This window comes from Rhinichthys klamathensis, unplaced genomic scaffold (genome assembly GCF_029890125.1).
Source record: "Rhinichthys klamathensis goyatoka isolate OS25496 unplaced genomic scaffold, OSU_Roscu_1.1 h1tg000298l_1, whole genome shotgun sequence".
Taxonomy (NCBI): domain Eukaryota; kingdom Metazoa; phylum Chordata; class Actinopteri; order Cypriniformes; family Leuciscidae; genus Rhinichthys; species Rhinichthys klamathensis.
The window spans coordinates 524,906-535,000 of NW_026606817.1; the positions used below are offsets into that span (position 1 = coordinate 524,906).

Consider the following 10,095-nt stretch of genomic DNA (forward strand, 5'->3'; position numbering starts at 1 on the left):
GGCTCTAGTTCTGTATCTACCTTGGTTGTGTTTGACACAGTTGGGTTTTTGGAAGAAGCGATGACTCAAATGCAAAGTTAAAGGTGAAGTAAGCGATTTCTGAGAAACACTTTTGATTTTTGAAATCAACCCAAACAAACACGCCCCTCCCTTCATTGCTCCAGCCCCAAAGGGTGTCTCTTAATCGTAGCTAAAGTGAAGCAAAATAATGCTTTGTGAAAAAAGCAAAGATGTTTCTGTCATAATTTACTCACCCTCAATTTGTTCCAAACCTGTATGATATTCTTTCTTCTGTTAAACAAAAAAGAAGATATTTTAAAGAATGTTAGTAACCATAGTATTTTTTTCCTGTTTCCCTACTTTCCCAGATCGGCATTGTTGGTCGAACTGGTGCAGGGAAATCCAGTCTGACGAACTGTTTGTTTCGCATCATTGAAGCTAGTGAAGGTCGAATCATCATCGACGGTATTGACATCTCCACCCTGGGGCTTCATGACCTCAGGAGTAGACTTACCATCATTCCACAGGTGCGTTGAGTACACAAGATGTTTGTGAATGGGGCACGGTGTCGAGTTAAAACAAATTAACTCGTGAAACAAATATTGTGTGACACATCATGACACGTGCAATAAACTAAACGTTATTTTTAGTGGTGGTCATAGATTTTTTTTTTTTATCTAGATTAATTACACTGTAATCTTGGAATCAATCTATATTAAAATGGCTCATTTGAATTCTGCCGAAGGCATTCAGAATATGTGTGCTACCCAAATAATGACTAAAAGTAAGTCTTTGAGAACGGGTCATGTATTCTCCTCATGATAGTTCGCCTCGCAGGTAGTTTGTAAGATGGGGCAGGGTTCGTACACCTTTTCCAAGGTCAAATTCAAGCGCTTTTCAAGCACTTTCAAGGTCCATTTTAAAGGCCTTTCCAGCACCTTACACCACTGTAAATTACATACCAATACATAATCAAACTTATTATTTAGTGTTTTTATCACACTAAAAGAGATAAACAGGCAAAATTGTTTTTCGTAATAGCAGAAGGATCAGATATTTAGGCAAATCACAAGTTTTACTTTTTCAAAATGTATCACTGTCTAAGTAATGCCTATGAATAATACTTTTCATTATATTAATGTCCAAATATTGCTTCCCAGATAATATTATTTTCAGGCTGTAAAACTGAAGACATTTCAAGGGCTGAAAATATGAAGACAGGATTTGAACAGAAATATTTTACAGGCATTGGTTTTGGGACACATTCTTGACATAGACAAGGTTTGAACAAAATATGAGATAGTTGAACAACAACCTGTAATTCAATTTGAACCCAGAAGACTCTGACACTGACAGTGCACAGGCTCCTACCTGATAAATAGCCTATATTAATTGAAAAGTATTTAATTGTATTAAAAGTATTTAATTGCCAAGACATATACATTTATTTACTGGAATAGAGCAGTGTAATGCATAAGGCCATCCTCAACCTTACAGGCTACTGACACTCCATCTGACACGATTTCTGTTCAGCAATCAAGACTGTTGTTATGCACTGGGCTAACGTTTGCAGGTTTTAATTTGTGGGTAGTTAACGTTACTGTGCTGTAACTATGGCTATGTTCACTGCATCCACAAATGAACGTGCCATAACAGACATCCAATACTATTACATTATCTCACCAAATTTCAGTCAATGGCTGTTTACACCTGACCACTTCATGCGTTTTCTGTGATGGGATAGCTATCCGATGGTGAAAAGACCAGGTGTAAATGCCCTCCGAAACAAGAAAAACTGGACAATGCATCTAATTGTTGAAACCACATGTGAATTTTACTCCTCCCAAAAATGCTAACAGTAATTAGCTTAGCAATGAGTAGAGCTCCTACAGTAAACTAATTCTGCATTCCACAAGGTGCAAACAACCTTTGTCTTGTCGAGGTTTCCATTGGGAAGCTTATTAAAAATCAATTTTACAAACCCGGCGGCTTCATAGCTGCATCCATGTTAGCACGTCACGTTTGATGTGGTAATTTCACAGTAGGCATACACACACACACACACACACACACACACACACAGGTTCGAAGACTCGTTCTCGCCCCCTACAGTGCAATTCCGCTAGGTATACATCCGGGCTAAAATATCAAGGTGAAAGCAGTGAAAGTCATCAAAGCTTGCGTAGTATAGACTCAGCTCCCAACCCAACTTTGAGAATAGATTAACGGCGATATTTTTTTATCGCCTGATAAGAGTCTCACGTTAACTCCGATAACGGCCCACCACTAGTTGTTTTTATATTTCAGCATAAACTGGTAGTAAACAATCTATCTAACATTTATAATTCATTTACAGCTGAAATATTGAAGGGAGATGTAACAATCAAAGTATCTATCGTAATGTACTGTATTAGCATTACAAAAAATATCAGCATTGCTGTTCATAAATCTTATCTTGGCTTATATTTGCAAAATCATTGTTGAATCGTATCGATTTGCTGTCTACTCAAAGATTCACAGCACTAGTAGCTACGTTTACATGCACACCTTTTGTGTCAATCAGAATGAAATCATTCCGATTGGTGAATCCAAACGCAATGTTGACATGAACGCTAAATAAAGCGATCGGATTGATGTGCGCATTTATATGTGACAAACATGCTAAGCATCATGAACAAATACATTTCTTGGAAAGCAGCATCTGAGATTGTCCCGCAATGCTGATAAACGAATGCTTTATTCTAGGACCCAGTTCTCTTCTCTGGAACTCTGCGGATGAACCTGGACCCTTTCCTGAAGTTTAGTGATGAGGAAATATGGAACGTTCTGGAGCTGGCTCATCTGAAAGATTATGTGCGGGGTTTGCCGACAGGACTTCAGCACGAGGTCTCGGAGGGGGGAGAGAACTTAAGGTTCGTGAGCTGAATAAACATGAACATGTTCATATGCATTGAACACATGTGCTTTGAATGTACTTAATTCAAATGAGTGCATCTTGAGGTAATTCAAAATTGTCGTGATTAATCGTAAAACTGATACTTTTCAGTTTGTTTAGATTTTAGGAGTCGTAGCACAATAATAATGAAAGTTAGCGACAGCTAATCCTCTCAGTGTATCTTCTTTGGTCAGGCCATTTGAATTAGAAGCAGGGTATCCTATAATAGACACATTTTAGTGTGTAATGTTGCAGCATGAGTTATTCTCTACATCAGTGTCAGTGTTTCTGAACTCCTGAAACGCCTTCATTGTAGTCTTGAGTTTCTTCCGGGAACGAAAATGTCACAATATTCCTCATTATAATAATTCATACGCAGAATAAAGGGGCGGGCCTGGTTGAATTAGTAGTGTGTTAAACTGGTGGTTATGGAAAGGGGCGGGACATTTCCCAAACACACTCGAAGCGCTCGACCAATCACAACACACTGCTCCAGCCGACCAATCAGAGCACAGTGTGTTTTTCAGAAGGAGGGGCTTCATAGAGAGAGGAAGTAAACAGAGCGTTACTGACAGACTGGGAAGAGAGGAGCTGCAACAATGGAGAATATGAGGAGAATAATCAACATTCAAGCAGGAAAACATGTAAGTCTAGTTTCTGATCTTGACATGTTTATGTGTTTCCACTAGTCTTGGTCAGAGACAGCTGCTGTGTTTAGCCCGAGCCTTGCTCAGGAAATCCCGTATACTCATCCTGGATGAAGCCACAGCAGCCGTGGATCTGGAGACGGACGATCTCATCCAGAGCACCATCCGCAGGGAGTTTTCCCACTGTACTGTTCTCACCATCGCACACCGGCTCAACACCATTCTGGACAGTTCACGGTGAGCCAAGTCCTTTTTATTTATATAGAGTCATTGAATCATTCATTTAAAGATCCGTTCAAAAACACAGATTCATTTGATAATATGAGAAAAAACACTTCAGCAAAACATGGTCAGCTCAAAGTGTCTGAATAAGTTTTGGTCCCACATTTTTATCACAATTTTACTGGTAGTCACTGCATGAAGATTTTTTTTCTGTATAATATTTCAGTTTACTTTATTCTGCTCTCCTTACTTACATAAATGAACTATAGTGTCCTGCACACACTAGTTAAAAAATATCTGATGTCAGAATTGTATGTATATAATGGATTATATCTGCATATTTTAACATGCATGTGAAATCTAAACTAAAGCCGCATGTTCTGCTGTCGGCAGGGCTGGACTGGGACAAAAAATCGGCCCGGGCATTTTGGCCCAGACTGGCCCACTATAGAACACAACCGAACTTTGCACGCCCTTGAATATGTATACCAACTCCTATTAAAACCACTAATGCCATAAGTGAATAGGAGTGAGAATTTTGTGCTTTTTAATGTTAAATTCATCAATCTGGTGCACTTTGAGAGTTAAAAATAAAGAGCTCCAACCCATATTCAGTGTGCAAATTGAACAAAGAAAAACTCAAAACTCTTTTAGTTGTGATATAGTGTCTGTCTACATTACACTACTACATAATAATAGTTATAATATTAATCCCTGGCAGTAATAGCCATATGTTGTAAAACAAATGCACTGAAAAATAAAAGCAACTTTCATAATTAGTTTCGTACTAATTTCTATACAGAGATAAGCACATGATCTTTTATTTTGACGGAAACGGCATCGAGCTTTTATTTTGAAGAAAAATATGGTTTACAAACTCATTACTCATTATTGTCTCATTACAATTCTAATAAAATGCGTAATCGTCAAATATGCAGATGTGTAAATAATGCGTAACTGGGTAGTGGGTTCCTACATAGCCTAATGGTGTGTTCACACCGAACGCGAATTTAATTATTTGGGCGAGTAGATTACATACGAAGTCAATGCAACGACGCGAATAGACGCATCATTCGCGCCAGGCGTTGCGAATGACGCGAATTGGGCGACGCGTTTGCCGCAAATGTCTTCCGCGCAAGTTGAAAATTTTGAACTGGAGCGAATGTTCAAGCGTCTAACTAAACGCGATAGACGCGTATTTGACGCTCTATTCGCGTTCGGTGTGAACACACCATAAGTGTTGTGACAGTAGCCTAGTTCTGCTTACCACAGTTCTCTACACTCACTCATCTCTCTCCTTATCCTCCTCGCTATCCTCATCAGACACTTGAAGGGCCTTTGAAGTTTCTTTTTCACGCTATTTCTCTGCACATTCCTTGCGTTTCTTCTCCATCGCTCCGACTATTTTGACAGATACACACTGACACTGCTCGCTCACTCAGAGCTCAAAGGGGGAGGAGTTTAAAGATGTGATTGGACCAGCCCAGTGTCAATCAAGAAAATAACCAATGGGCTGCTGATTTACGCGTTTCATCATGCGCCGGTCTGTGAGAAAAAGAAAAACCTACGCTGACTTTTTTGTCCAATGCATTACACCGGCAAAAAGATCAGAGCCGCCAATTAAACAAAACTAAACGCAATGGGCCGCCGATGTACGAGTTTTATGGGCCGTAAAAAAAAAAAAAAAAAAAAAAAAAAAAAATTTAAGTATGAGATGTATCGGCCCACAAAGCCCGTCGGCCCACCGGGCAAATGCCCGGTATGCCAGATGGCCAGTCCAGCCCTGGCTGTCGGTGGTCCTGACCTCTCCTCTGGTCTGTGTTTAGGGTGATGGTCCTGGATTCTGGGAAGATCGTGGAGTTTGATTCGCCCAGTACTTTGCTTCACAAACAGGGACATTTCTATTCAATGGCGAAGGATGCTGGAATCTGAAGTGTGTTCTGATGTTCAACGTCTGTATTTCTCTTCTAGGACCAGGAGGACCAGACCTCTGAAAATGTTAAAGATTTATATACTGTTTGGGTGTTATCCTGTTGTTTTTTTGCTGATGTGTTGTTTGACATGGGTTTGTGTTGTGGCAATAAAGTTTATTAAATTTAGCATTTTGTGTACGCCTGTATATTTATATAAAGCCCATGTCAGTTTTGCTCTTTTCAAATAAAAAGAGAGTGCATGTATCAGATTAGGAGCTGTGTATATAAATCCTTTTAAGGGTTCCCATCATGGGATCATTTTATGGATTTAGTTCATTTTTATGATATGATATATGAATGTTATGACTTAAGCGGGTTTTTTTATGTATAGAATGTTTTTGGCAAAAAAGGTTCTTTAAACTTGAGTCAAGAACCCTTAGAACCACATTTAACCTTTATTCCAATAGTGTTTGTGTGAAGTTACAGTGGAATGATTGAGGATGTTTCTTTCTCCATAAAACACACTATCAAAACAGGGACTTTATTTGTAGGGAAAATACAAGGAAGCAAAACGTCTCAGGTTACGACTGTAACCTTTGTTCCCTGAGAACAGGGAACAAGACAATACGTCATTCGACGCTATGGGGAACGCCTCAGGCGTGACAGGTGTCTGAAATCACTATCAAATCACGTCAATCACATTGACCGGCGACAGCCCGTGAATCATTAGGTGAAATGATTAACGTGCGACCTGGAAGTATATAAGGGCGCCTTGCAAACATGACAAATCACCTTATCGTCTGAAGGGACTGTACGGCAGGCAAGCCCCGAGGCATGGCAGTGCGACGTATTGTCTCGTTCCCTGTTCTCAGGGAACAAAGGTTACTGTCGTAACCTGAGACGTTCCCTTTCGAAGGGAACTCAACAATACGTCATTCGACGCTATGGGGAACAAAATACCCACTCCGCCATGCTGAGGGGAGTGCATGCCCAAAGGCAGTGACAACTGTCAGAACCAGCAATTTCAAATGAAACGCTAGAACCACTCACCGTCAGGTCACACTAGGCTGTCAGTGACAGCATTCCCTACGGTCATAGCCTAAGCTATAAGCCTCACAGGAAAACCTCCATAAACATAGTTAAATGAAAGGCCTACCTGGGCCTGCTCAAAGGCCTAGGACCACAACTTCAATTAGAAGGGGTCCCTTCTAGGGAATGTGGCTAGGGAACCCGAAGGAACCCCAGCCAGTCACTATTCAGGGGAACGTACTCACCCCGAAGTGCCCCTAGGACGGCCTGACCTGGCGTCAGAGCATAGACACTTAGTCTGGCCACTTCCTGTCTGTCTGAAGACAGAGCCTCTGGACACTTGCCTTAAGTAAGGCATCCAACCCGAGGGACTGCGAAGCTGGCAGTGAACCACTCGGCCCGGATCTCAGAGACGGGATATCCCGGAGAGTATGACTCAGCATAGTGCTTTCCAACCCTTGCTAGAGAGGGGAGTTACTCTACTCGATCCACAGATCAATCCAGTGTCTGTGTTTCAAAACACTGAGGAGGCCTGTGAAGGCCTAAGGACTGATCTAACTGGGAGGCCTCACGAGAGGCCTACGACTGTCTGACCAGACTCAGGAGTCCGCGTGCTCACAGTGACCCTCAATGAGGGGAGCATATGGTCCCCCTGGTAGGCAAAACCAGGCTGTAGGCAGGAAAGAGGTTCCGGGAGGGAACCAGTAGCAGAGAATGAACACTTTAGTCGAGCCAGGGCGCAAGCTCGCCTTCAGCAGCTGCCTGATAAGGCCAGCTGAAATGATAGCAAGAGGCCACTAGCTTCCTGAACCCAGCACCGCTAGGAAACCACTCACAGGGAGGCCTGGAGAGGCCTACAACCTGATAACCACAGTATGTGCCTCAGAGAGGCCTGGAGAGGCCTACAACCTGATAACCACAATCCGTGGGAACTCACCTTCAGGGAGGCCTGGTGAGGCCTACTACCTGATAACCATCTTAAATGGGAATTCACCTTCAGGGAGGCCTGAGTGGCCTATTACCTGATAGCAACTGGTAGCTGAGTTCGGGTGACAGTTCCAAGGCGGCCTGCTAAGGCCAACCAGCTGGGGACTCGCCTATCAGGGAGGCCTGGTTGGGCCTACTAACTGATAGCAAGTCAATTCTGCTACAAATGAACACTGTTGGGAACCATACTACACCAACGTAACTATAGGGCCCACCCACAGGCGGCCTAGTACGGCTAGCTACCTGTAGCGGCTATAAAGTATGTCCCACAATGTTGGGACTCACCTCCGAGGAGGCCTGTCTAAGGCCTACTACCCACCGGTGAGCCAACTGCCCGAACCACCAAGGCCAACCATTTCTCTCGAGAAGTGGCCTACAGCGCCCTATTGGGGGCTGCCCATACAAGGAGGCCTGCTGAGGCCTACTACCTGATGGCGCAGCCTTCGTTGGCAGATAAGCTGTTTACACAGCGCCTACAGCACCTGGTGCCTAATCACATTGCCCACGGCAGTGTACTCAGAAAGAGAGCTTAGCACCCTTAAAAACAAGGGAAGTACAACATACGCCACTATGCCTCAACGGAGGCCCCAGTTAGTCAGGGGCCTACCATCTATGCATGGGCGTCAGCTCAGGGCAATGCTCTGGCTACAGGGGAGCGTACTTCGACCAAAGAAGAAGTGAAGGCTTACTTCACACTCGACCCGAGCCATAGTGGTGCGAGGTAGGATAAACAGAACTGGGAGTGAAGTACTCAGACCTACCCTGAATCACAGGGGAATACTCACACCTCACCCTGAGGTTACGAGGGGGCGGGCCTGCCAGCGGCTCTAGGGGTGACAGAAATGTATCTGTGCCCAACCTAGGGGAGTGGGGCTTGAATGAACGCCAACCACCTACAACCCGACGCTCGAGCAGTAGCTCAGCGAGGAAAGTGAAGCCCATACTGGCGGCCTAAATCCGTAGGCCAGTTCTGCACGGCAGGGTCGGGCAGGAGACTCAGTCTTCTTCGTGAAGCGAAAGACGGCCTAACCCTGCTCAATAAAGACAAATATACCACGGAGGCCTGTTTGAGGCCTACCATGTCCTATAAACCATCCTCTGCACCACGCTGCATTACTCTAGTCACCCCAGAATGCAGAGAAGGGGGCGGGCCTTGGCCTAACGACTCCCATGGGAGGAGGCTGATATACAGGGATGCCAAAAACCTACATTCACAAAGTGAAGGGTCAGAGGAAGAAATGCTAATTTTAGCAGAACACCTCTAATATCCCTGGCACAGCCTAGGCCAGCTACAGAGGCGGCCCTGGTGAGGGCCAACCTGTAAGTATAGATCTATCTGAGGGCTCAGAGGAGCCACAGCCTACTAAAGAATATAGTCTGTATTATTCCATAAAAAGGGCTGCAGAACGCTCCACCTAATGAAAACTCAACAGAGCTCAAGGGGCGAAATACTCAGAAAAGTCAAAACGGTCCCATGGGCCGGACATAAGATCTATCTGAAGCTCTAGCGTCAGTCAACACTCGAAGTAAAACATACTATCAGAGAGAGACCAACTACTCTACCCTGAGGTGGCTAATAGCCCAAAGGCTAACATAGTTATCGCTAACATAGTTCCACCTAACGGGGAACTTCAGGGCCCTAATAATCCAATAAAGTTCTCTTACCTTATTACCTTGACATGACCCCATAACTCTTTATACAGGGAACGAGGTCTGTAAAGAGAAATATGTTCTTTTTTATCACAAAAAATATACTCCTTGAAAAGACCAGCAGCTCACCTGCGGCGTGCAAAGTGAAGACTCGCCAGAAGTTCTATACGAACCTGGGAACCGCCACTTTACATGCCTGAAAGGGGGCGTTTCCACCAACCAGGCCCGGGTGGGCCATCAGAACATAGTTCTCATCATAGGCCCATCCCCAGGCCTGATGTAATGAACGCCTGGGGGTCAGAAGAGAGAGGGCAGAAGTCGTGACCCTCCGGGGAGGTTATCCATTACCGACGCCGTGAGCGTTTGTTCTGGATAACCTCCCTCAAATCTCTTCTGTGGCGGGAGTCACGCCTCCTCTGCGACCTGCTCCTTGAGGGAGGGGGCGCACGAGAGGCAACACTGGCTCGCTGGCCCAGCCTACGGTCCTCAGACTGTGAAGGGCCAGGCTCTCCCGCCTGCCTGGGTGCGGACGCGGATCTCAGCGGTATACATGTTTTAAATGCTGCTGAGCGCGCCTTCGCCTCCCTGAACTTCCCCACCACCGCTTCTACAGAGGTGCCAAAGAGTTCGGAAGGCGAAACTGGTGAATCGAGGAGAAAGGTTTCTTCTTTCTCCCCGATGCCAGCTAGATTTAGCCACAGATGCCTCTCCG

At 44.3% G+C, this 10,095-nt stretch overlaps 1 protein-coding gene across 1 annotated transcript in view; it reads left to right on the forward strand.

Moving 5' to 3' along the window:
- The window catches only part of LOC130103813 (ATP-binding cassette sub-family C member 2-like), a 79,869-nt gene extending 74,133 nt beyond the window's left edge, over positions 1 to 5,736 (forward strand). The window contains exons 29-32 of the mRNA XM_056270143.1: positions 369 to 527; positions 2,746 to 2,912; positions 3,625 to 3,819; positions 5,631 to 5,736. Coding sequence (XP_056126118.1) covers positions 369 to 527; positions 2,746 to 2,912; positions 3,625 to 3,819; positions 5,631 to 5,736 — 627 coding nt within the window. The remainder of the gene's footprint in view (positions 1 to 368; positions 528 to 2,745; positions 2,913 to 3,624; positions 3,820 to 5,630) is intronic.
- Positions 5,737 to 10,095: the final 4,359 nt, after the last annotated feature.